The sequence below is a fragment of the Colobus angolensis genome, unplaced genomic scaffold (assembly GCF_000951035.1).
Source record: "Colobus angolensis palliatus isolate OR3802 unplaced genomic scaffold, Cang.pa_1.0 Scaffold183, whole genome shotgun sequence".
Classification (NCBI taxonomy): Eukaryota; Metazoa; Chordata; class Mammalia; order Primates; family Cercopithecidae; genus Colobus; species Colobus angolensis.
In genome coordinates, this window is record NW_012114966.1 from 1,218,748 (window position 1) to 1,246,064 (window position 27,317).

The following is a 27,317-nucleotide window of genomic DNA, read 5'->3' on the forward strand; positions in this document are numbered from 1 at the left end:
GTCTTTTGGTTCCAAGGTTTATTGACCATTATTCATCTATTTTTGACTCCCCTGGTCCCAGCCCCCAAACTCAATCAGTCTCCCTACTCCAGGCTTCACTGTAGTCCCAGAATGTAGGAAGTGGGACAGGATAGACTTTAACATCATCCAGGCCTCTGGTTTCCAAAGCATTTTTTTCTTTAATGCAATAGAACCATTCCTTTAAAACCCAAAATCTCTCACAGAACCCCTACATATCAAATATATAAAGTAGGAGCTGCCCTTGTTGAGGGAAAATATGTGAGGCTTATGGCTCTGACAAACAGTTTGACATTCACTGCTCTCCTTACTTCAGTTACCTCATGGTACAGATAAATGGGCTGGGCCCAGAGAGGAGCCATGACCTGTCCTGGGATATGCAGCCACTGAAGCCTTCAGTCCAATGCTCCTTCCACAGCACCACACTGGATTCTGGAGTCTTTCCAGCCAGGCCAGAGGAAGCTGTAACAGTGCCATGATAAGAGCTTCTGGATCTTCTGATACCTACCCTCTCAGACTGCTGGTCCTAGGGTCATGTGAGGGGATGGCTGGAGGGTGGACTAGAAGTGCAGGGGGGTTGGATGGGGAAGCCAGGTGTCTGTGTTGGAAGCCCAGTGGGACTGGGGGACTGGGGGCTGGATGGCTGGGAAGGACTTCCCAGGCCTGTAGTGGTCTCTCCTTTCCTCAGGATAAGGCTGCTGAGCTCCTGGAGCAGCTGTTCCTCCAGGGACCCCCGTGCCTGGGGACTGCTCTTTGAAAGGGGGCCCGGAGGGGGCTCAGGTAGCCTCTCCTCCTGGCCCAGGGTGCCTGACTTGGAGAGAAAGGGTTGATCCAAGGACTTCTGGCTGGTGAGGGGGTTCTCTGGCTTCACTGTCCACTCCCGTGTGGTGGAGAAAGAGGTAGAAGTGTCCTGGGTCAACTCAGGGAAGGCCCCTACTTCTTCATACACCGGCTCCTCATACACAGGCTCCTCCAGCTCCTCTTGTTCCTCCACAGACCCCTGGGATGACTTCATCGGCTGGATGGGAACAGGATGGCAGGAGTGGGCACAGAGTTAAAGTTACCAGATTATCAATCACTAACATTTACTAAGCTCTTCCTCTGGGCCAGATGCTGTAAAATACTTGGCATGTATAATACTGGAAGTGGGTTACACTACAAAAGAGTCAACTGAATGCAAAGGGGTTAAGTTGCCCAGCATCACATAATGACTAAATGGCAGAGCTGGGGTTTGAACCCAGGTCTGTCTAACTCCAAAATGCATTCACTTCATGACTTTCCATCTATTTCACAGATTCTGTGACAACTTTCCCTTTGGTTTATTTATTTTTATTTTTTTTTTGAGACAGAGTTTCACTCTTGTTCCCTAGGCTGGAGTGCAGTGGTGCGATCTCGGCTCACTGCAACCTCCGCCTCCCAGGTTCAAGTGATTCTCCTGCCTCAGCCTCCCAAGTAGCTGGGATCACAGGCATGCGCCACCACACCTGGCTAATTTTGTATTTTTAGTAGAGATGGGATTTTACCATGTTGATTAGGCTGGTCTTGAACTCCTGACCTCAGGTGATCCACCCACCTCAGCCTCCCAAAGTGCTGGGATTACAGGTGTGAGCCACTGTGCCCGAACTTTCTCCTTTTATTACCGCACCTTACATCTCTCATTTTCCTCATTCTTTCTGGCCTCCTCTTTCTCTCTGTCCTGTCCCTCTCCCTCTCCCTTTCTCTCTCTCTCCTCTCTCCCTCTCTCTCACACACACACACACCCCCCCCGATGGGCTACACACACACACACATACACACACACACCCTGATGGACTACACACACACATACACACACACCCTGATGGACTACACACACACATACACACACACACACCCTGATGGCCTACATACACCCTGATGGCCTACATGAGGAAAATAGAGCACATCCGGGGCTCAGGCAGCACAGAGGAACACAGTGTTGACAGGCATACTGCTGGAGCAGGCACAATACTCACAAAGAACATGGACAGGGTCCTCCGGTTGTGTAGTTGCCGCTGGACACAGGTGGGGTGGGGACAAGGGGAGGGAAAGATATAAAGACACAGTGAGGACTAGCAACAGGAGACAGGAGTGGTGAATGGGGGTGAAGAAGGCAGAAGGGAGGGGGACAGTGAGCACAGGGTGGCACCAGGCTAGCAGGCACACCACTCCCTACTGCAATGTGACAAGGGTTACAGCAGGAATCAGGGGTTGGGGCAGACTAGGGTGCCTTACCAGGGTCTGATTGGCAGAGAGGAGGGTGGCTCCACTGTCATCCCCGCGGATAGGCAGCAGAGGCATAGTGCCAAACTTCTGACGGGCAAAGTCGGAGGAGGAACGGCGTCGTAAGACCACTGGCTGCTGGTCATCGTGCTGGTGGGAGCGTGAGGGGTTAGCACCAGTAGGCATGAAAGGCACTGAGGAGGACAGCTGGGCCCCAGGGGGACCACAGACCCAGCCCTCAGCCTTTTCCTTCCCCTCACCTGGGCTTTAAGGATGCTGGTGGTCCAATCCCACATCTCATCCTCGTCAATGCAGGACAAGTAGCTGGGGTGATCAGAGTGGAAACAGAGGGAGAGAGAGGGTCACAGCTATAGGAATGGAGCATAGAAAGAGGGAGGAGAAAAGACAGTGCAGAGCTGGGCCAGAGAAGCCAGGGCAGGAGGTACTCACAGGTGCATCTTCTCCAGTATCAATGTGAAGCCCCACCTGGGAGACAAAGAAGAACAGTGATGGGGCAGTCAGAAAGGGCAGAGGGGTGAAGGCAGGAAGGTCCTGGAAGTGCGGGCTGGGGAAGAAAACTCACGGTGTTGGGGGCTTTAACTTCTTGCGGATTCCCAGGAAGACCTTGGCACCTTCCAAAGGCCACTCCCGTTCTGGTTTAGAGCTCTGAGAACAGAAACAGAGTCAGTGAGATCGAGAGATGAGAAATCATGGTTAATGAGGTCAAGATGTCATGGAAGCAATGGGGTCTGTGGTCACAGGGTCTCAGAAGTAGGGGGCAGAAAAGCAATGAGATTGATGAGAGTATGGGCTGTGGAGTCAGAGGGTGGGTACAGTCATGGCTCCTCTCCATGGCCACCCAGCATCCCACGCCTCTGGCCCCAGGGCCTCACTTTCTTCTCCTTGAGTAGCAGCAGGCAGCGGCCACGCAGCAGAAAGAACCTCTCCTGGAAGCGGCTTCCCAGCAAGCGGGGTGGCTCCTCACGACACCGCAACAGCCCCACCCGTGGGCTCTCACGTCGGATACCTGGGCACAGATGGGCAATCCTGGGTCGAGAGGGTGCTAGGGGAGAGACCTGGGGGATGCTGGGCAGAGGAAGGAGGCTCACCTGTGAAGAGGCAGCCGGCTTGGGCCAGGGGGACTTTTTTCAAGAGCAGGGAGGCTGAGCAGGGCTCTGGGAGCTGGCACCATTGTAAGGCCTGCTCTAAGACCTTTTCCTTGGGATGCAGTGGCCGCTCTTAAGGGGTAAGGTGAGGGTACGTATCAATCAGAATATTCATACTAAGCCCTCACCAGTCCAGCTCTCACCAGTCATTCATTCATCCATTCAATTATCCAACCACAGACATTTATTTTTCACTGTCTCTATGCCAGGTACTGTGCTGGCCCTGGGATACAGTGGTGAGCATGATACACATGACCTCCCTTCACAAAGCACACAGTCTAGTGAGGGTATAGACACAAAATAATTGCAGACAAATAATTGCTTTGCAAGAAACAATAAGCTGAGTGAGCAACAGCACAGCAACTGAGATAGGGTAGTCAGGTAAGACCTTTCAAAAGCGGCACTTGAAGATGAGACTCAGAGATCTGAAGGATTAGGAAGACCAAGCCATCCTACGATTGGGTGATAGAAGATTTCAAGCATGACAAAATGCAAGAACAAAGGCTGTCAATCAGGAAAGATGTATTTGGGGAAGTAAACAGCCAATGTAGCTACAACGAAGAGGACAGATACGAGAACAGGTGATGTGAGATGAGGCATGGAGGACGCAGGGGCCAGACATTCAGGGCCATGTGGGCTGTGGTAAGGGACTGGAATGATACTTTAAGTTCAACGGGAAGCCACTGAAGGGTTTTAACCATAGGAAGGATATGAGGTGATTTATGCTTGAAATGTTCACTTTGCTGCTGCGTGGAAAATTGATTGTAGGGAGGCAAGCATGGAACATTGTCCAGCTATCCCCTTTCTGGGGCCACACACTTTAGTGGTTACTGTTGACAAAAAGATAATGGTGACTTCAGCTAGGATGGTGGTAGCAGTGGAGATGGAGAGAAGTGATTGATTCTAATGGAACCGACAAGACTAGTTGGTGAGTTGGGTATGAAAATGACACAAAGGGAGGAGTCCCAGAGGATTCCCAGGTTTCTGGCCTTAATCACCAGGTGAATTGTGGTACCATTTACTGAGTTGGGAAAAACTGGAGAACGGCCTAGGCTTTTTTTTTTAGGAAAGGGGACTAGAAACCATCTAAATTGGTCTTAGATGTTTTACATTTGAGTTGGTTGTCAGAAGTGGCGGTGTCGAGTAGGCATTTGGATATGTGAGTCTGGAGCTGAGAGGAGAGATGTGGGCCAGAGATATAAATTTGGATGTCGGGTTATTAATGGCATTTAAAACCATGAGAATAGGTTAGTTTATCCAAGGAGAAATGTAGATAGATGAGAGAAAAGGGCCCAGAATTGAGCCGTGGGTCTCTCCAACATTTGGAATCCGGGCAAAAGAGGAAGAGAAGCTCCCTTTAAGGTAGAACGTAAACTACAAGCTTGTGGGGGTCACTAAGGCCAAGATGGAAGAATACTGAGAAAGAGGGAGTGAGTCAACTATGTTGAATGTCCCCTCGCATGGATGAGTGGATGAGTCCACTGTATGAGTGGATGAGTCCAACATGAAGTCACTGATGACCTTGACCACACAACCACACACAGGCATATACACATGCATGAACACACAGGCATGGTCATACTCACCCAGCTCCCCATGCTCTCGAATCTCAAAAGTCACCCACAAGTCCATCCCAGCTGCTGTCCCCCGCATCTCCAGTACCTGGTTAGTCAGCTCCTCAGCAGTCAGGGTTGGAGACACCTGGGGTCAGGGCAAGAGCAGAGAACCCATGCTGGTCAGGCCATTGCCCCCGGAACCTCACTATCCTCTTACTTCCCCTCCAATCCCCTTGGGACCAACCTTCAGGGTGACACAGTTGTCTGGGAGCTGCTGTTCTATATAAACTTCCATGATGAGGTCTCCAGCCTGAGACAGCTGAGGGGAGGGGTAAAAAAGTCAGAAGGACAAAAAAAGGATGCAAAAGAAATCAAAGTCAGAGGGTTCCTCGTATTGCCTCATAAGTGACTCTTCCAACAAAGATCTCCTCCCAACCCCAATGTCACTCAGGCTCTTAAAAGGGAGAACTCTGGAAGTGGCAAAACTGCATCTTTAGGCATCAGAGTGGTTGGGAGGACAGACGTGGAGTCAGACTGCCTGGTCTCTTCCACTCGCTACAGGGTGACCTTGAATAAATGACCCTTTGAGCCTCAGTTTCTTTATTTGAAAAAAATGAGACTATCTACTTCATGGAGTTGTATGATACTAACATGAGATGAGAGGTGCTTGGAATATAATAAGTCCTCAGTTATGTTTGCTATTATATTTATTATTATTCTCACTGCTTTGTCTGATTTTACTAACTCCTCCTTGGATCTCTTACACTTAGTAGTAAGGTCTCACTTGATGCTCCCACAGAAAACCAAAACAAACTATCCAGTGCCAAGATTATCACCAGGAAGAATCCTCATGGTGGAACAAATGGAGCAAACCCTAACCAAACCCCACTCCCCAAAGCACTTCTCTCATTGGATTCTCCCAGAGAGCTGAGTGCTAGTGTCCAGAAGGACAGGCTGGAAAGGAAACTTCCTCAGCTGGGCAGAAAGTCAGCTTCCTGTCCTGATGTCTCCTCCTGCAGCATTCAGGAGACTAAGGTCAGGACGAGTTACCTGCACATCCTTCCAGGTGGTGATAAGACTGACCTCCAAGTCAATCTGAGCTACCTGGTCAGAATCGATCTGTGAAAGAGCCAAAAGAGAGTGTTGGGGTGCTGGAAGAGGATCTGCAGGGAAGCAGGGAAGATCTCAAGGCCAAGGAGGACCTGTTTAAGAGGGCTGGAGGCCAGAAGAGCTAAGAACCAAGGGTGTGAGGATGTTGGAAGTGAGGTTGTGGGAGAAAAAGGCCCAGGCTTCTGGGAGGTGGTTCCTGGTGTAGTGGGCCACCAGAGGCCTGGGCTGGCAGCTTGTTGGGGTGAGCAGGATCCAGAGTCTCTGGGTCCTGTGAGGGTAGGGGAAAGGGGTTTTGAGTTAGAGGTCAGGAAAGTCTTACATCAAAGACAGAGATGTAGCCGTCGATGAGCTCCTGCAGCACCCGAACCTCGTGTTCCCCCCGCCCATCCGTCTGGAACACGCTGGGCGCAAACAGCAGAGCCAGGTTCCGCGTGCACATCTGGTTTAGAGCCGCACATTTCTGCACCCTGCAGAGGGGTGCCAGGGTCTTCATCAATGTAGCCATTCATTCAGCAAACACTTATTGAATCCCTATTGTATGCCTGGGCTAAGTGCTTGGGATACAGTAGTAAGACAATATTGGCATCAAGGAGCTCCCAGTCTAGGGGAGACAGATAAGGCAAGAATCAGCAAACTTTTTATGTAAAGGGACAGATAGTAGACATTTTAGGCTTGCAGGCCAGACAGTCTCTGTTGCAACTCCTCAGCTCTGTTGCTGCAGCATGAAAGGAGCTATAGAAAATGTATACATGAATGGGTGTGGCTTTACATTTTATGTACAAAACTTTATTTATAAACATAGGCAATAAGCTGGATTTGGCCCCATGGGCCTGTAGTTGACCAATCCCTATAATATAGTATGTTTTTATTATTTATTTATTTTTATCTTTTGTAGAGACGGGATGTCTCACTATGTTACCCAGGCTGGTCTCCAACTCCTGGGCTCAAATGATCCTCCTGCCTTGGCCTCCCAACGTGTTAGGATTACAGGTGTGAGCCACCACACCTGGCCCCTGTAATATAATATAATCAGTGCAATACAGAAAGGGTTTCTCCCCAGAATTGCTCAAAGACCTGTCTCCCTAACAGATTGGTAAAGGTAGATGTGTATCTTATTCATTTTTGTGTTTCTTATATCTAATGTTTTCCCTGACATCACATAATAAAACAAAATAATATTGATTGCTAACCATTTCTGAAGGCTTATGACATGCCAGATGTACTGGCATGTACTGTACTAAGAATTTAATGAATTTTGACTCTTTTTTTTTTTTTTTTTTTTCTCTGTCACCCAGGCTGGAGTGAAGTGGTACAATCTTGGCTCACTGCAACCTCCACCTCCCGGGCTCAACTGATTCTCGTGCCTCAGCTTCCTGAGTAGCTGGGATTACAGGTGGGTACCACCACACAGGGCTAATTTTTGTATTTTTAGTAGAGGCTGGGTTTCACTATGTTGGCCAGGCTGGTCTTGAACTCCTGGGCTCAGGTGATCCACCCACCTCAGTTTCCCAAAGTGTTGCGATTACAGGTGTGAGATACCATGCACCCAGCCTTCATTTAACTCTCTCATAACCTATGAGGTGGATATGATTCATTACATCATCCATTACTTCCTTTTAGAAATGAAGAAATTGAGGTACAAGTAATTTACCCAAAGTCACACAGCTAGAATGATGGCACCAGATTAAAGCCTAGGTCTGCCTGATCCCCCAAATCCATTCTCTGAACCTTGATGCTATGATACCTTCACTTAACAACTGTTTGTGGAATGAATGAATGAATGAATGAATGAAAGTGCAGGGTCAGATTGAGGTGAGGAAGGGTCCTGCAGAGGGTCTGGCAATACTGACCGATAGAGATGCCCAATGAGGGTGGCCAGTGTGCGGCGGTTGACCCGCGGCAGGCAGCCAATCACATCTTTATATTTCTCCAGGCGCTGATTTTTCTGGGGCAGCTCTGGGGATGGAATGGAGGAGGGTTGGGGAGGACCCAGGAAGAAAGAGTGGCAGCTGGTATGGAGGGAGGGATTTTTAGACACAACACAGGATGGATGTGTCTCTGCCCCCTTCCCACCTCCCCCTGAGTCAAGTCTCTGGATGATTCCCCCAGGGTGGGAAGTGATGGGGAGGAGGGCTGCCAAACCATGGATTCTGGCGGGGGAAGGCAGAGATCCTGGTTGGGCCTTGGTTCTCAGGGATCTTAGGAATACCAGCAGCCTCCCTCCAGCGAGGCAGCAACCGTGCAGAGGTCACAGGGTCATCGAGCTCACGAAAGAAGCGTTTGAGTGTGTCAGTGACATCCTCCACAAAATGCTCCCCTGGTCGGAGCTTCACCGACCGGGCATCCCGACGGAACTCAGCCAGGAGTTTCAGGCTGCGGGCACGAGCGCCCCCTTTCCGGTATACACCTTCCAGCCGGAGCCCTAAGGAGAGCCAGCCATCTCTGCTCACCATGGTGCAAAGGCTACCACCACCCACCATGGCCCATCCGTGGCCTCCCTATGTGATATGTGGCTGATGGGGGCATGGATTCAGAGAGGAGGAGCTCTATTTCTCCATGGTCTTCATTCTCAGGTCTCAGAAAGTCCTTCTCTGACCTCACTGTCACATGTAACAACTCCCACGACACTGTATTTCCTCACCACTTTTATTTTTAAATAGCACTCTCTGAAATCACTTTATAGTCCATCCTCATTATCTGTGGATTCCATATCTGCACATTCTCCTATTTGCTAAAATTTATTTGTAACCCCCAAATCAATATTTCTGGCATTTTCATCATCATTTATGAACAGAGTGAAGAAAAATTTAAGTCCCCTCCCCAATGTGCATGTTCTTACTCTAAACAAGTGTATCCTTTTAATGGTATATTTAGAGCCATATTTTTGTGCTTTCTGTTGGTGATTTCACTGTTTAAAATGGCCCAAGTATAGTGCTGAAATGCTGTCTAGTGTTTCTACGTGTGAGAAAGCTGTGACATGCCTTACAGAGAAAATACATGTGTTAGATTAGCTTCCTTCAGGCATGAGTTACAGTGCTGTTGGCTGTTCAGTGTTAACAAATCAAACAATATATATAAAATAAGGTCTCTTTACACAGAAAAACACATACAACAAGGATACATATTGATCAGTTGACTAAAATGTTATTGTAACCACAGGCTAGCAGGAAGTTAACCCTGTATTTCCCCTGGGGCAGTAATTTAGTATTCACTAATTAAATGTTTGCAGTGACTTAGAACATAACTACCACAAATAACAAGAACAGACTATATTTGTTTTCTTATTTATTACCCAAGAGATGGGTAATAAATAAGCTTCCTAGGACCCTCCCTGCTTACTGCCATAGTCCCACTGTCTGACACATGGTAGCAGCTCAACCAGTGTATGCTGACTAAACAGTGGTGGTGCAGGAACCTTGGAGGGGAGGGGATGAATACCCAGATTCTTTCTTTTTTTTTTTTTGAGACGGAGTTTTGCTCTTTCGCCCATGGTGGAGTAAAGTGGTGCCATCTCAGCTCACTGCAACCTCAGCTCACTGCAACCTCAGCTCACAGCGATTCTCCTGCCTCAGCCTCCCGGGTAGCTGGGATTACAGGCATCTGCCACCATGGCCGGCTAATTTTTGTATTTTAATAGAAACGGGGTTTCACCATGTTGGCCTGGCTGGTCTCGAACTCCTGACCTCAGGTGATCCACCTGCCTCGGCTTCCCAAAGTGCTGGGATTACAGGCTTGACCCACCATGTCCAGCCCCATATTCCTTCTTCAGGGCTTTCTCACTGGGCCTCTGATTTATTTCCTCCTTTGAACACGAGAGAGGCTGAGAAGAGGATAAGGATGTAGCGAGTGGGGGAGGTCACTGAACAAGGCCACTGCCAAGGCATGGAAAATGTTATTAGCCACTGACTATCCATTTCCCATGACTAGTAACGATTATTTGTAGGTTTGTGGAGGTGCTGTTTTTTTCCTTACAGTCAGCCCTCTGTATCCATGGGCTCCACAACTGCAGATTCAACCAACATCAAAAATATTTGGAAAAAAACCCCGAGATAACAATATAACAACAACAAAATACAAATAAAAACAATACAGCATAACAACTATTTCCACAGCACTTGCATTGTATTAGGTATTATAAATGATCTAGGAATGATTTAAAGTATACAGGAAGATATGCCTAGGTTATATGCAAATAAATACTATGCCATTTTATGTGAGGGAGCATCCATGGATTTTGGTATCCACAGGGGTCCTGGAACCAATCCTCTGTGGATATTGAGTGATGACTGTACTGCCCACCTTAGTTTTCTGTGAATTTTCCTTCTTAAGAGTCCAGCCTTCTAAAGAGGGTTCACAGGAGGAAAAGATTCTTTTTGGTCCTTATTTAGACTGGATAAAAATCAAAGGACCAGGTGTGGTGACTCACGCCTGTAATTCCAGCACTTTGGGAGGCTGAGGTGGGTGGATCACCTGAGGTCAGGAGTTTGAGACCAGCCTGGCCAACATGGTGAAACCCATCTCTACTAAAAACATAAAAATTATCAGGTGTGGTGGGGCACGCCTGTAATCCCAACTACTTTGGAGGCTGAGGCAGGAGAATTGCTTGAACCCAAAAGGTGGACGTTGCAGTGAGCCGAGATCATGCCACTGCACTCCAGCTTGGGCGACAGAGCAAGACTTCATCTCAAACAAACAAACAAACAAAAACTCACGAAGAATTATGGGGGCCATTTGCACAGCTGACCATTTAAGCCTGGAAAACCTCCCACACAGAATAATTCTGCTTAAAACTTCTGGGAATGTGCTGCACAGCTCAGCTCTCACCCCACAGCTGCTCACTGTTTGCCATGGCTCTGTGTCCTCAGTCACATTTTCAGTGCTCCTCCCCTACTCCACACTTGACGAAACTTCTGAACACTTGTTACATGCCAGGCCCTGCACTCAAGGCTTGACAAGCATTGTCTCACTGTCACAATTATCCTGGAAAATGAGGACCGTTGGCCCCATTTTACAGATGATGGAATTGTTCAGAAAAGCAAAGCAGCCTGCCAAGAGTCATATGACCAGCTGGGGTCCAGTTGCAGTTTCTGGAGGCAAAGCTCTTCCAGGCCATGCTCATGTTCCACCCTGGCTGTGCTCACGTTATCCACCTCCTCATCCCCCCACTCCCCACCCCCATTGTCTCAGTATCAGCCAGTGCCTACTCACCATGCTGGGTAATGAAACTGATGCAGGCATCCACGATGATGGGAATGTCACCCCGGCTCATCTGCTGCTCCTGCAGCCCTGTGCCGCCCCCACCAGCCGCGCCCCCAATGGCTGTGTTCCATGCCGTGAAGTCCAGTCGGCTCTCTCCTTGCAGATACAGGGTCCTGAGACCAGAGAGGGTTGAATCAGAGCCAGCTCCTCTGACAGGCCCAGATGCATGGGGACCAGACTTCCCAGAGCCACCAGCAGAGGGCAGCAACACCCAACCCAAATCATCTTGGAGCACAGGAAGAAACTTTGAGGAAGTGGGCAATGGTCCAGCAGGCCAGGTTGCAGAGTGTGGGCTCGGCTCCAGGAAGGGGAGCCCCAGGTCAAGGGCAGGGGCAATTTACCTTCCTGTCTCCACCAGGACCAAATACTCTTTCTTGTCTGGGGTGTCAGCTGCAGAAACCACACCTGGGAGGAGAATCAGTGGACATTTTCATGATTATCATCTTCATCATAGAGACTACTATTTATTAAATGCTTAACTTGCATAGATGCCAGGCTAGGAGCATTACAAAAAACGTTCAGTTGAATCCTATGAGTTATGTACTATTATTCCCATTTTATAGGTGACACATTAAGCTCAGAAAGTTTAAGTAACTTGCCCCAGATCACTTGCTATAAAATGACAAGGCTAAGCACAAACCCAGGTCTCTTGTTTCCAAAGTCCTAAAATATTATCTTATATTGTTCCTCTTTTAGGAGAAAGGAAAGCAGCGAGGGTACCCAGTCCCCTCTCCCAGGACCCAACCAGCAAGTGACTCCAAATAATAACATTTATAGGCTGGGCGTGGTGGCTCACTCCTGTAATCCCAGGACTTTGGGAGGCCAAGGTGGGTAGATCACCTGAGGTCAGGAGTTCGAGACCAGCCTGGCCAACATGGTGAAACCCCTTCCCTACTAAAAATACAAAAATTAGCTGGGCGTGGTGGCAGGTGCCTGTAATCCTAGCTACTTGGGGGGCTGAGGCATGAGAATCACTTGAACCTGGGAGGTGGAGGTTGCAGTGAGTTGAGGAATTAAGATCATGCCCTTGCACTCTAGCCTGGGGCATAGAGCGTGACTCTGTCTCCAAAAAAAAAAAAATAATAATAACAATAATAATAATAATAATAACATTTATTGAGCACTTAAAAAAGTGTTTGTCAGGCTCTGTGATACATGTTTTAGATGCATTACCCTATTTGAACCTCACTACAACCCTCTGAGGAAGATGTTATTATTGTACCCATTTTAAAGATGAGGAAACTAAGGCACAGAGAGGATAAATAACTTGTCCAGGGATATACAGCTAGGAAGTGATGAAGGTGGGGTGTAAAGCTGGGCAGTTTCCCTTCAGAGCTTATACCTGAAGCCACCATGTTCTGCTGTTTCCCATAAGAACCTCCAAATAATAAAGGTCTGCTCCTATGCACCCCCATGGCCACCCTTCATCCCTGTCCCCGCAAACCTCCCTGCTTACTGATCTCCTGTAGCCTCCGCAGATGCACCATGTCCTCAGGGGCTGGGGGGCCGGGGCCCGGTGCTGAGCACAGGAAGAGGTGGTCACCACGAAGGAGGCCGAACCCTGACAGCCAGACACCAGGGGCCGGGGCTGTATGGGAGGGGGACCGCAGCCATAGGCGGCCCAGCCGCAGCAACCCGGGACCCAGCAGCTGGTGGCAGCTCAGCGGGGAGAACCACTGTAGAGGCAGGGGAGGACAGGAGAAAGGGGGATGGGGGAAGAGACAAGGAACAGGGGAGAGAAATGAGAGTGATCGGGGTAGGGAAAAGCAGAGAAAAACACAAAGAGAAAGCAGAAGAAAAACAGGAATGAAAAAGGATTGGAGAGAACAAAGGAGACAGCCAAGGAGGAGACATGAGACGGATGGAGAAAGACAGGAAAGAAATTCAATTCAATTCAGTTTGCTCTCCTCAACATAAAGAAGACCACTGTGTGGCAGCCTTGTGCCCTTAATTGAGGTGTGGGTGTAAGAAAGAATACTCATTCTTGTGCAGTGCTGTGATCATGGCTCACTGCAGCCTCAACCTCCCCCGGCTCAGGTGATCTTCCCACCTCAACCTCCTGAGTAGCTGGGACTACAGGAACATGCCATCACACCTGGCTATTTTACCTTTTTTGTAAAGATACGGTTTTGCCATGTTGCTCAGGCTGGTCTCAAACGCCCACCTTGGCCTCCCAAAGTGCTGGGATTACAGACAGGAGCCACTGCGCCCAGCCAAAAAGGCATACTCATTCTTTATAGCCAAAAATGCTACACCTGAAGACTCATGATGCCCTGGGAAATCCCACCACCCTAGGGGGCTGGGGAGAAGCTTCATTGAGGAAAGGATGTTTGAGGTCGACTGCAAAGCAGTGCTTCTCAAACTACCTGCAGTAAATTGCAGTAAAGGACCAGAGCTTTTTTTCCTTTTTCTTGCTTAAAGTCCCAAGCTGTCACTAACCAATACCGTACTTTCTTTTTTTTTTTTTTTCATTGAAATGAAGTTTCACTCCTCTCTCCCAGGGTGGAGTAGAGTGGCATGATCTCGGCTCACTGCAACCTCCACCTCCCGGGTTTAAGAGGTTCTCCTGCCTCAGCCTCCCAAATAGCTGGGACTGCAGGTGCCCATCACGTCTGGCTAATTTTTTGTATTTTTAGTAGAGACAGGGTTTCACCATGTTGGCCTGGCTGTTCTCAAACTCCTGACCTCAGGTGATCCGCCTGCCTCAGCCTCCCAAAGTGTTGGGATTATAGGCATGAGCCACCACGCCCGGCCAATACTGTATTTTCATTAAAAATAATAAAAGTGGCCAGGCGCAGTGGCTCAAGCCTGTAATCCCAGCACTTTGGGAGGCCGAGGCAGGCGGATCACCTGAGGTCAGGAGTTTGAGACCAGCCTGACCAACATGGTGAAACCCCATCTCTACCAAAAATACAAAAATTAGCTGGGCATGGTCACGTGCACCTATAGTCACAGCTACTCAGGAGGCTGAGGCACAAGAATCGCTTGAACCCGGGAGGCAGAGGTTGCAGTGAGCCGAGATCTCGTCACTGCACTCCAGCCTGGGAGACAAGAGCGAAACTCCATCTCAAAAAGAAAATAATAATAATAATAATAAAAGTGAATTGCTAGAAAATCTGGATGAAAAAACGAAGAATACAACCCGACCCACTTCTTTTTTTTTTAGACGGGCCTCACTTACCTATATGAAGGGCAGTGGTATGATCACAGCTCACTGTAGCCTCAACTTCTAGGGCTCAAGCAATCCTCCCAACTCAGCCTCCCCAGCAGCTGGGACTACAGGTGAGCACCATCATGCTTGGCTAATTCGTTTATTTTTTGTAGAGACGGGGTCCCGGGCTCCTCTCAAACTCCTGGGCTCAAGCAATCCTCCCGCCTCAGCCTCCCAAAGTGCTGGGATTTGCAAGTGTGAGCCACCACACCTGGCCCAAGCCCTTTTTTAAAATAATTAGATTCAACATATAAAATTACTATGTCAAATTGCTATAAAATATTCTAAATGCTTACTCTCAAGTTCTGTGCTTATCCTGTCATGGACCATAACACATGGGCTAGTATGGTGTGTGATAGTCTTCACAGCACCCTCCGGGAAGCACTGCCTTAAAGGATAGCTTTTTGGAAATGTAGATAATAATGAGAGGAGACTTAAACCTGGTTGGGAGGGCCACGAAAGAGCCTTGAAAAGATATAGAGACAATGTGTTAGTGTGAGGAGTTGTAGGAGGCCTGGGAGAAGGGGGTCAAAAGCCAGAGCAGTGGAGCATTTCCCATACAGGAGTGCCAGATGCTGCAGAGATGACCTGGTGAGGCTGGGAGGCAGCCTTGGCCTTTGGAAATGAGAAGGCACTGGTGACCTGCTGGGTAGCAGTTCAGAAGGGCATGGGCAGAGGAGGGCAGCTGCAAGGGGTCAAAGGGGAACTGCAGGCTGCACACGACTTTCTGACGCACTGTCAGGAGGGAAAGGAAGGCACCAGGGTGAAAAGTTGAAGATGGAACAGATCTTAGGGAAAAGCTGTCTTAGGATGGGAGAGATTGTCGTCATCATCGTCATCATCACTACCATCATTATTATTTCAACGCCCACATACTGAGGGCTTGCTGTGTGTGGGCCTCAAATGTCATTTAATCCTCAACCCTAGGGGGTGCGTCTTTTACGCCCACTCTACAGATGTGGAAAAGCTCACAAGACTAAGAGTTGTGAGACTCCAGTTCCAGGATGTCTGACTCTAGGGCCTGAACTTTCAGTTCTGGCAATGGCATACAGGAGGGAGATATTGGCTTATCTAAGAATGGACAAGCTGGGAAATATGAAGGTAGCTTTGCCTCTGGGCTTACTGGAAAACTGGAGCAGAGGGTAGGTAGTGGGAATCAGAGCCAGCTTCTTCATGGGAGGAGGCATTGGCACAGCAAGGTTTGGGCCATGAGCTTTGCAGACAGAGGCCTGAATTTTAGTCCTGTGCTCTGCTGCCTCCTAGCTCTGTGACCTTGACCAAGTGAATTCATAAACTCTAAAATTTAGTTTCCTTATATGTAAAACCTTACCTCTGAGGGTGGTTGTGAAAATTAAATGAGATATCGAGTGGGCAATGCTTAACACAGGGCCTGGCACAGAATATGTGCTCAGTCACCCTTAGCTGTTAGTGGAAGAAGTGGCTGTAGAAATAAGAGAGAAGATGGGAGCACATGGGGACAAGGAAAGCACGAGATGCTGCAGAGGGCGCTCCCCTGTCTCACCTTGCCCACAGCACTAGTCCAGGCCTCCAGACTGTCAGCTCCATCTGTGCCAAAATGCTGGATCCTCCCCCCAGTGAGGATGAGCTCAAAGGAAAAGGGGAACCTAGAGAGAAGATGAGGTCAGGGAGGAGAATGGGACCAACGAGGGGGCTGTCAGGCTGGAGGTTGGGAAGAGAAAAGGGGAAGCTCAGTGAGCACAGGAGGGCTATTACCTGTCAAGGTCACCTGGGTCAGTGGGTGGGGGGCTCACACCCAGACATACAATATCCTGGGGCTGTATGAGGCTGAGGGGTTCAGGGCTGTTTTCTGATGCAAACATTTCCAGAGCTGCTCCCAGCACACACCATAGGCGGGGGGGAGCTAAGGAGGAGGGAGATAGTCAGGGGCAGCAGACCTCTGCCCCCACTGTCATAGTTCCCATTTACCAGATATTTATTCTGTGTCAAACCCTTTGCCCATATACGATCCCATGAAATCTTCACAATAACCCTATGAGGTGTTATACTCAGTCCTGTTTTGCAGATGGGGAAACTGAGGGTCAGTTTCAGTAGCTCGCCCAAGACACATAGGTAGGAAGTAGCAGAGCTGGGATTTGACCCAGACAGTCTGACTTCAGAACAGATGCTCTTAACTATCACTCAATGCTGCCACCTGGCATGGTCTCTCTCTCACCCCCAGGACCCCAACCTATTCCCAGGCATGGCCCCACTTTCCCATCCCAGCCCTCTCCTCTTTGTCCCTCTGCAGTACACTCACACCTATCTACTTTCTGTCCCTGTATCCTCCCATCCCTTGGCTCCCCCTCACCATCCCGGCCCCTGCGAGGGGGTGAGGGTCCAGCTTTGTTGGTGACGGGACCACAGTACAGGAAGCCGCTGTAAGTAGCAGGCACCACCACCTCATTGTACACACCAGGGGAGGGGTCTGCAAGGGGAAGGGGAAGTAGGTCAACCAAGTGCAATGGGATCACCTGACCCCCTCTGGGGAAGGGATGAAATGGAGAAAGACAGTGGGACCTGACTCCACTGGCAGCACAGCCAAGTACAGCCCAATGGAGCTGGATCCCTCACTACCCAGATTGCAAAACAGAGAGGCAGGGGGTAACGAGATGGGGAGGCCTCTGGCCCAGCCCCTGCCCACTGCCTCTCCCCACCAGCCAGCCAACCAGGCTGTTAGCTCTGGGTGGGCACCTCAGGGCATGTGACATCCTGTAAGGGTCTCAGCCCCACTGGCCTGACCAATGGAGATGAGTGTCACTAAGCTGATCACTTCTTTGAGAGATCAGACTGTCTCCAGGGAGACTAGCCCTGACCTACGGATTGGCCCTGTCTGGGGTGGACCAGCACTAGCACCTGGAACACCCAGACCCTCCCCAGCCATGACCATCATCAGCTATCGCATGACATCAGGAGATGGGCCCTGAGGATCCCAGGCTGGGCCACTGTGATCAGCTAATTGGGGCCCCTTGGAAGAAGTGAATCATAGGTTGGGTCTGAGAATTCCTGTGGGGGAGAGAGGAGGCACTTGGGGGATGACCTGGGGGCACGAGGCCAGGGCAGCTGCCATCAAGGGCTGATGGAGACCAGGGCTCCTCGCCCTCGAAGGCCTCAACACAGAGGAGCTGGGTCATGTTCTTCAGCAGGTTGGGTCCTGCCACAGCTGCACACAGTGCCTGCAGGGAGGGAAGGGCCTCTGTCAGCCCCAAATCCCAAACAGAGCATTGGGGACAGTCATATGATCACCCAAAACAGTCCCCACCACCCAAGTCTAGGCATTCCAACTCCAGAGAGTGTTTCCTGACACCCCCCACCCCCACCCCAGATCAGCCCCGCTCTGTCCCTCCTACCTGGAGAAGCTGGCTATGATCTGGGTACTGAGGGTGGGGCTTCCGGAAGAGACCCAGCCGGTACTTTCGGGAGATGAACTCACCCCGGGGGCCAGGGGTCGCATCTGGATGCAGTCCCTCACCTGGGGGTAGGGTCCCTGCCCAGAAGCGGTTGGCACGATCATTTCCCAGGACAATGAACAACTGTGGGATGACAAGGGGCAAAGGCAGGTGACAGGAACTCAAGAGTCCTCAGATGTTCCATTCCTGTCCCCAGGCTGGCCCAAGGCCTGCTTCTGGATGCTCCCTTCTACCCCTCCCTCTTTCTCCCTCTTCTGCCCCTCACCTGCACTATCTCATTACTCCAGACACTTGTGTCCAGCTTCAGGCTCTGCACCTTGGAGATCCCGGAACCCAGGGCCCGGTGCTGACCTGTGTGAGGGTGTGAGGGGCATGGGGCATGGGTACCCTGAGCCCTCTAGTCCCAGATCTCCTGTTCCCCACATAGGCTTGAGGCCAGTCCTCACCTGCACACTGCTTGCAGATGACCACCCCCAAATTGACAGCGGCCCAGTCTGGGCGGGAGGACCCACAGTCTGCACAATGCCGGTTGGCCCGATTAGACCAGATCTTCTCAGCCACCTCGTAGTCAGACAGGGTCTCGGTTACTGCTTCCTGCAGAGCGGCCGCCCAGCTCTGCCGAGCACCCCCAGACTCGGCTGTGAAGCTGAGGGGTTGACAGCCAGTCCATGGGCATGGACCTACCCACCATGTCCCATCCCCCTGGCCCTTGCTGCAGGAGCCACCACAGGCCACACCTGGGGCAGCCCAGACCCTTCTGACATCTTGACCCAGCTCACTGGACTACCATCCGTGCACACCCTCTGACGTCCTACTGAGGAGGCCTCCAGTCCTCTGCACCCTTGTGCCTCCCCCAAAAGTCTCCCAGCCTTGCCTTCCACTGGCCCAGGCCCCACCTGAAGCAGCGATGGGGTGTGAGCAGGTCGAAGCTTCGACTCTTGGTCTCCCGGACGCTGCAGCCCTGCAGTTCGATGAAGCAGATCCCGATGCCCAGAGAGAAGGCCTGGTGGGGTCAGGGGGTGGGCATTGTGAGGTACCAGCAGAGACTAGTTCAGGCCCCTCAGCCCTCACCCAGCTCTCCTCACCTGCTCACTCTTGTACAGTGCCAGCTCTCCAGGACTCAAGGCAGCAAACACCTTGGCCTTGTGTCCACGCAGCTCCAGCATGCCCGTGCGGAGCGGTCGGGGTGGCTGGGGGGGCCGGGGGTGGCCCAGGAGGCGCTGCTCCTTCAGACAGGACTGCAGTGTGGAGCACCACGTGTCCCGCTGAGCTGGTGGGGATGGAGAAGCAGGTCAGTGGCTATTGCGCACACAGCCTCCCTCCCTCCTGCCCTGACTCAGGGAGCTGTGGCCCTCACCCTCGCTCTCTGTGCGGAACACGAACACCCTCTGGCCGGTGATGACCTGGAACTTGTTGTCCTTGCTGCTGCGGGTCATCTCAATGGCAGTCAAAGGTATCACACCCTTAGGGAAGGGGTCCTGCAGAGAGAGAGCTCAATGACCCATGAGGACAGGAACTGAACCATGTGTGCCAACCCCTGGGTCCTGCCCCAGATTTATGAGATTGGCGTTCAATCCACAAGCAGTGGGTACAGCTGCTAAGCCAGCTACTTTAAATGCTGATGTGAGTCATGCAGTCACTGCCCCCCCCCACATACACCATGGACTTCCCTCCTTCCAATTCTGAGCCCCTCTCAGCCGTCCCTCTCCCTCATCTCCATGTCACATCTCCTAGCCCCCCACCTTGTCACTGCCAAAGTACATCAGACTCCTCCCGTTGAACTGCACAAAGCGTCTCTGGAAGACATAGTTTCTGAGGAAGGAAGAAGCCAAGATCACTGTTTGAGGTTGCATGGGGTTAGGGGGATCATAGGGTCTGGGGGCACTTTCCCGTGCAACCACCTCCCAGCCTCTCTCTTCTCCCTCCCTTCCCCTCCCAGTACCCACCCCTGAGGGGAGAGCTTGTCTAGCCAGCCACTGAGCAGGGGCGTGGGGCGGTCTGCCGTGAAGGAAAAGCTGGCATAGGGTGAAATGAGGTCATCACTGGTCTCCTCTGTTTCCAGGGTGGGTGATAAAAGAGTGGAGTCTCCAGGTAGCTCAAGGCTGGCATAGCCAGCATCCTCCCGTGCCTCCAGATCCTGCCTGCTGAGCCTTATGGGGGCCAACACAGGGAGGGACACACATTAGACAAGTACCCTGGACACCCTCTTTGTACCTTCTCCATCCTACTCACATCATCTAAGAATAGAATGCCTGGCAGGTACTGGATCTGCTTTGCTTTTCTTTTTTTCTTTTTCTTTTTGAGATGGAGCTTCGCTCTTGTTGCCGAGGCTAGAGTGCAATGGTGCGATCTCGGCTCACTGCAACCTCTGCCTCTCGGGTTCAAGCCATTCTCCTGCCTCAGCCTCCTGAGTAGCTGGGATTACAAGAATACGCTACCACGCCCAGCTAATTTTGTATTTTTAGTAGAGATGGGGTTTCTCGATGTTGGTCAGGCTGATCGAAAATTCCTGACCTCAGGTGATTCACCCACCTTGGCCTCCCAAAATGTTGGGATTACAGGCGTGAGCTACCACGCCCAGCCTCTTTTGAGACAGGGTGTCTCTCTCTCTCTGCTGCCCAGGCTGAGCACAGTGGTGCAATCATGGCTCACTGCAGCCTTGAACTTCTGGGCTCAAGGGATCCTCCCACCCTGAGTAGCTGGGACTACAGGCATGTGCTGGCCACCACACCTGGCTAATTTTTTAATTTTTATTTTTAGTAGAGATGAGATCTCACTATGTTGCCCAGGCTGGTCTCAAACTCCTGGGCTCAAGTGATCCTCCCACCTTGGCCTCCCAAACTGTTGGGGTTACAGGCGTGAGCCACTGTGCCCAGTCTGGATCTACTTTTCAAACAGGGGAATAGGGAGGTTCAAAACCCTTAAGATTGGCATGGAGCTGCTTTCCTGAGCATACTTGGAATTTTTAGTGGGAAAATTTCAGTCCATCTCCTGTGCCATTAATATGACTCAGATGGAAAAGACAGGGAAGGGCTGTGTAGATGGCTCCCTGTCATGGTTGCCCATGGGTAATCAATATGTCTTGACTCTTTCTCCAAAATGTTCTTGACCTCTCCCTGGACCAAGCACCAAGTTCCTATCAACTCTCACTAGGGTGATACAAATTCCCTAACTGGTCACCTGCTTTCACTCTTGCCCTCCCTCCCACACTCATTCTCCCACAGGCACCAAAGTGCTCTTTTACAAATGCAGATGAGACCATTTTACTCCCTTGCAGGAAAACTTTAATAACGTCCCATTTGCACTTAGGTTAAACCCAAATTCCAATGGGCTGCAAGAACTTGTACACTGAGGCCCACAGACACTCCCCTGACTGCATCCTGTGTTGCCCTGGCCCTTGCTTACAGCCACATTCTCCTCCGTGTTTCAGAGCCTTTGCACACACTCTTCCCTCTACCTAGAACTTACCTCCTTCCATGCTTCTCTGGGCTGCTTTTCCTCATCCTTCAGGTCTCTGCTTATGTCATCTTCTCAGAGAGGCCTCCCTTAACTAATCTGAGTAGATTCCTCTGTTATTCTCTATCACTTTCCAGGGGTTCTCAACCTCAACAGCACAAAATAACTTGGGAAACATTAAAAAATATCAGTACATGGGCTTCACACCAGACACTTACATGTGAATCTCTGGGAGAGGGCCCAGGCACTTGTAGTTTTAAAAGTTCCCCAGCTAACGTTGAGAACCGCTACTGCAGCCTGTTTCCTACTTCACTGAGAAATTGAAGTAATCAGATAAGAACCCCCACAGACTCCCAGTGCCATGTTTACCCAATTTCACGCACATATTCTGCCTTCCTCCTGTGACTATAATAAACACCCATGTCTAAAGCCAGACCCTCCTCTGTGCACTTAAGCCTATTCCTCTCACCCACACAATCACTCTAGACATCCCTCACTCTCCTCTCCCGTACATAACTGTCCCTCCCTACCAGATCATTCCTATTCACCTACAAACCTACATAACATTGCATCCAGTAAAAAACTCTTCTTGGACGGGTACGGTGTCTCACGCCTGTAATCCCAGCACTTTGGGAGGCCAAGGCAGGCGGATCACGAGGTCAAGAGATCAAGACCATCCTGGCCAACATGGTGAAAAACCCTGTCTCTACTAAAAGTACAAAAATTAGCTGGGCGTGGTGGCACATGCCTGTAGTCCTAGCTACTCAGGAGGCTGAGGCAGGCAAATCACTTGAACCCAGAAGGCAGAGGTTGTGGTGAGCCGAGATCGTGCCACTGCACTCCAACCTGGGCCACAGAGCAAGACTCCGTCTCAAAAACAACAACATAAAAACTCTTCTCTTGACTCTACTTCCTCTAGCAACAATCATTCCAACTCTCTGCTCTTCTTTGCAGAAAAATTCCTCAAAAGACACTGTCTATACTTTTCTATTCTTTCTTAAAACCCACTCTGACCGGGCTTTCACCCCATCACTCTGAGACTGTACTTGTCAAGATCCCCAGTGACCTCCAGTTCCAAGGGTCAGTTCTAAGTCCCATCATACTCAGTAGCAGACCCCTCAGAAAGCATAGGACACAGTTGGCCTCTCCCTTCTTCTCCTCCATTTTCTTCACTTTGCTCCTATGACATCATATTCTCCTGGCCTTTTATTTGCTGTCTATTTCTCTTCTGTCCATTTTGCAGATTCTTCCTCTTCTCCCAAACCTCTAGATATGGGACTGCATGAGGGCTTTGATCTTGGTCCTCTTCTCTATCTGCACTCACTCACTCACAGCTCTATGCACCCATCTAAGTGCTGACAACTCCCAAGTTTAGGTCTCCAGCTCTGACCTCTCCCCAGACTCTAGACTTGTCTACCTGGTGGTCTATTCTTCACCTCTTCTTGGTGGTATAACTTACACCTCAAATTCAACACATCCAGAACTGCACTCCTGATCTACCCTCACCTCCCACCTGCCTTAGCCCAGTCTTCCCCATCTCAGACCGTGGCAGCTCCAGGAACTTTCAGGTGCTCAGAACAGTGCTATCCAGCAGAAGTCAATGCAAACCAAGTATGTAATTTTAAACTTTTCAGTAGCCACGTTTAAAAAAATTAAAAGAAACAGGTGACATTAATTTTAATAATATATTTTATTTAACCCAATATATCCTAAACATTAACATTTTAGTATGTAATCAACATAAAAATGACTATTTTTACTACATAAAAATTCTGTAATCAACATAAAATATAAACATGAGATAATTTATGTTTATATTTATTATATTCACCCAGTATTGCTTTTTCTCTTATTAAGTCTTTGAAATCTAGCAGGTGTTTTACATTTATTATGCCTCTCAATGGAGACTAGCCACATTTCACAGGCCCAGTAGTCACGTGTGGCTAATGGCTATCATACTGGTCAGCACCAGCTCAGACGGAAGCCCTCCAAGTCATTCTTGACTGCTCTTTTCTTCTCACACCCCAAGTTAATCTGACAGTTTGCCTTCAAAATAAAGCCACTTTTCATCATCTCCGCTACTATCACTGTACTCTGAGGTCTCTCACCTACATTACTACAAAAACCTCCCCACTGGTCTCTCTGCCTCTCCTTTTGCCCCCTACAGACCACTCCCAACACAGCAACCAGGGGGATCCATTTATAAAGTCAAAACCTCTCAATGGCTTCCCATTTCACTTAGAATAAAAGTCAAAGTCCCTACAAGCTCCTGCCTTATCTGGCCTCTTGTTTTTGTTTTGTTGGTTTTTAAAAAAAAAAAAAAAAAAAAAAAAAAACAGGGTCTCACTCTGTTGTCCAGGCTGGAGGGCAGTGGCATGATCTTGATTGACTGCAACCTCCACCTCCCTGGTTCAAGTGATTGTCCTACTTCAGCCTCTCTAATAGCTGGGACTACAGGTGTGCGCCACCACTCCCAGCTATTTTTCCTATTTTTTTTTTTTTTTTTGAGACAGAGTCTTACTCTGTCACCCAGGCTGGCGTGCAGTGGCATGACCTTGGCTCACTGCATGCTCCACCTCCCGGGTTCCCGCCATTCTCCTGCCTCAGCCTCCTGAGTAGCTGGGACTACAGATGCCCACCACCACACCTGGCTATTTTTTTGTATTTTTAGTAGAGATGAGATTTACCATGTTGGCTAGGCTGCTCTCGAACTCCTGACCTCGGGTGATCCACCCACCTTGGCCTCCCAAAGTGCTGGAATTACAGGCGTGAGCCACTGTGCCTGGCCCTTATCTAGCCTCTTTTACCTCTCTGACTTCATCTCCTGCCATTCCTCCCACCGTGGCCCACCTGCCCCAGCCAAGATGCCCTGGCCTCCTCACTGCTCCTGGATCCCCTTGGGCACACACCCGCCTTGAGGCCTCTGTTCCAGTCACTCGCCCTACCTGGGACACTCTTTCCCCAGTTATCTTCATGGCTAACTCCTTCACCTCCTTTCCTTCAAGTTTTTGATCAAATGCCATCTTCTTAACGCTCTGCTAACTGTAAATGAAAACTTGCAGTGCCCCCAGCCCTCATTTATTTTTTTTTCCTGAGTCACTGCTACGTCTGCCTCCTGGGTTCAACCAATTCTCCTGCCTCAACCTCCTAACTAGCTGGGATTACAGGCGTCCAACACTGAGCCTGGCTAATTTTTGTATTTTTATAGAGATGGGGTTTCATCCTGTTGGCCAGGCTGGTCTCAAACTCCTGACCTCAGGTGATCTGCCCGCCTCAGGCTCCCAAAGTTCTGGGATTACAGGTATGAGCCACCGTGCCCAGCCAACCTCCCAGCCCTCTTACCCTGCTCTATTTTTTCCATGGCACTTAATACCTTTTAAACATTCTATAATATTTAATGTATTATGTTTATTATTAATGGACTATCTCCCCACAAGGGCAGGGACTTCTGTGTACACTAATCTATCCCAAGCATCTACATCTGGTATATGATAGTTGCTCAATAAATATTTGTTGAATGAAAAAACGAAAAGCACTTCTCCTAGTTGGGCATGGTGGCTCACACCTGTAATGCCAGCACTTTGGGAGGCCAAGGCGGGAGGATCACCTAAGGTCAGGAGTTCGAGACCAGCCTGGCCAACATGGTGAAACTCCATCTCTACTAAAAATACAAAAATTAGCCGGGCGTGGTGGCATGCACCTGTAATCCCAGCTACTCAGGAGCCTGAGACAGGATAATTGTTTAAACCCAGGAGGCGGAGGTTGCAGTGAGCCGATTGTGCCATTGCACTCCAATCTGGGCGACAGAGCAAGACTCCATCTCAAAAGAAAAAAAAAAAAAAGAAAAGAAAGAAAGAAAAGCACTTCTCCCAATATTCTATTATATGACCATTGGTTTGTCTACTTGTTTTATTCCCAGTTGTCCCACTGAGTCACAAGCTGCCTGAGGGTGGCACTGGGTCTGTGATACTCATCCTGTATCTTGAGTGCCTGGCTGGTGAATACTCAATGCATGTTTGTTGGATAACTGGATACACGGCCACCACCGACTCACCTGCTCCTCCCTCCCACCACTTCCCTGTTTAGTACTCACCTGTGTTCAGCCCTGTCCTGACAAACACCTCTGCCCTCTCTTCTGTCGGGGGCCCCTGGAGTCCCCACAGGTTGGACACCATAGTACAGACAACCAGGATCCATTATGTGCACTGGCAGGAGGAGAGGGGAATGCACAGGGAAGAGGAGATTGCTGGGAGTGTATGAGGTCCTGAGGGCACTATCCCTCTCCCCCAACCCCGTGATAATCCAGTTACCTGTGCCTGCTGTGGGCCTGAGGGCAGGGGTGGGGGCAGTGGTTTGGGAGCTGTCTGGGGCCCTGAAGGGAAAGGTCTATTGGTTACTTAGGGAGAGAGGAGGAAGACAAGCCTTCATGCCCTGCTCCCCGCCTCCGCCTCTGTCCAATTCATGCTCTCCTCCCCACTCCCCCCAGCATCAGTCCCTAGGGAGCCAACCCCACTCACTTTTCCTGAGCTGCCTGTGCCCTGCCTCTTAGGTCCAGGCCGAAGTAGATGGAATTAGACATCATCTCCACAGTATTTAGGGCTGAAGACTGCTCAGTGGAGGAAGTGGGGAGAGGAGGGGTCCTTGGGCTGGGCTCTGGGCTCCTGGACACTCCTGGTTCCCCGAGGACTGGGCTCAGCCCAGGTCTCTGAGTGGTGGCAGGGCCACTGAGTCCACCAAACACGGTCCTGGGCTTCGGCACGGGTTTAGGGGGCTGGGTTTGGGGGGCTGGGCTGGAGGATGGTTCCATGGCACTATCTGATTTGGGATCCAGGGAGCCCTCTTCGGTGCCTGTCTGCAGCAGGCGCACAATGCGTTTCCGGTGCCCTGTGGCGCTGATGCCCAACTGCTTCAGCTCCTCGTGGCCCAGGCCCCGGGCTGCACCTGCTGTAGCCAGGCCATGCCGTCGGAACGTGTCTGCATACTGCTCCAGGTGCACCGTGGCCAGCCACACAGCGATGTCCAGGTCCTGAGGGGCAGCCATGGGGGCTCAGGCCATTGCTGGGGGGAGGGGCAGGGTGAAGGGAGGGCTCAGGCTGAGAATCCCCCTCCCTGCCCCAAGGTCTGAGGCCTGGACAGTGAGCACCGGCCTCCAATCTTCCTCCAAAGAAAGATGCTGACAGGCCTGCGATCTGGAAGTAGATCTATCCCAGAACAACAGCAATGGCTCTCTACTTAGGGAAGGGACTTCATTTGAAGTTAAGGAAACTGAGGCCCAGAGAGGGGAAGGGGCTTGCCCCAGGTTCACAGCAAGTCAGTGCTAGAGTTGGCCCCTCAGCTCCTGCCCACCCTGGGTCTGGGTCAAAGCTCTGCTCCTGCCTGGCTGCACATCCAACTGAATAAGCATGGGACAGAATGCTAGAATGCTGTGGAGCAGAGTGGGATTGGGAGATGCAGAAGAGGGGCCAATGATGTGGCCAGATCAGCTGTGGACTAAGGTGGGGAGAGGGGCAGCCTAGGTAGGAGGAAGGAGGTGCAGACCCTGCTCCCTCTTGTTTCCAGAGCCGAGGTATACAGGCCTGCCCTCCTAATCCTGGTTGTTCCCAGTCCCTCCTCCCCTTCCACCTATTGTCTCTGCTCAGACTTCCTTCCTCTCCTTCCAGCCCTGGCCGCCTCCACATCCTGCCTGCCTTGGTCAGGCTGCCCAGAGAGCCCTAACCAGTCCTAATGTGTGGGGTCCCGGCCCTGGGTGGAGGCTAATTGAAGAATAAGGATGGGGGCAGAGAACCAGGCCAGAGAGATGAGGGACCAGAGGTCGGGGTACTCCAGAAGTACCCACCAGCAGCATGTTCACATGTGTGTGCACATGCCCTGT

At 50.5% G+C, this 27,317-nt stretch overlaps 1 protein-coding gene across 1 annotated transcript; it reads right to left on the reverse strand.

Moving 5' to 3' along the window:
* On the reverse strand, window positions 1-26,841 carry ARAP3 (ArfGAP with RhoGAP domain, ankyrin repeat and PH domain 3). The gene is made up of 32 exons (XM_011939715.1): window positions 25,963-26,841; window positions 25,756-25,817; window positions 25,539-25,650; window positions 19,936-20,139; window positions 19,732-19,801; window positions 19,347-19,467; window positions 19,075-19,259; window positions 18,886-18,992; window positions 18,436-18,635; window positions 18,255-18,340; window positions 17,930-18,112; window positions 17,620-17,755; window positions 16,891-17,007; window positions 16,296-16,443; window positions 16,084-16,186; window positions 12,807-13,026; window positions 11,692-11,755; window positions 11,300-11,463; window positions 8,301-8,513; window positions 7,942-8,047; window positions 6,411-6,558; window positions 6,032-6,100; window positions 5,226-5,300; window positions 5,012-5,126; window positions 3,369-3,497; window positions 3,153-3,286; window positions 2,843-2,925; window positions 2,710-2,745; window positions 2,520-2,583; window positions 2,272-2,409; window positions 2,013-2,051; window positions 1-1,036 (listed from the first exon to the last, which is right to left on the reverse strand). Exons 1-32 carry the CDS (start codon window positions 26,484-26,486, stop codon window positions 551-553), a joined length of 4,641 nt encoding a protein of 1,546 aa, XP_011795105.1. The 5' UTR covers window positions 26,487-26,841; the 3' UTR covers window positions 1-550.
* Window positions 26,842-27,317: the final 476 nt, after the last annotated feature.

What these genes read in the sequence shown, in the direction of transcription:
- ARAP3 (XM_011939715.1), bottom strand. Translation starts at nt 26,486, where the DNA reads ATGGCTGCCCCTCAGGACCTGGACATCGCTGTGTGGCTGGCCACGGTG. An exon ending in GTCCTGGTGGAGACAGGAAG is followed by an intron (nt 11,464 to 11,691) that starts GTAAATTGCCCC and finishes CTCTGGTCTCAG; the next exon opens with GACCCTGTATCTGCAAGGAG. An exon ending in AGCCGGCTGCCTCTTCACAG is followed by an intron (nt 3,287 to 3,368) that starts GTGAGCCTCCTT and finishes ATCTGTGCCCAG; the next exon opens with GTATCCGACGTGAGAGCCCA.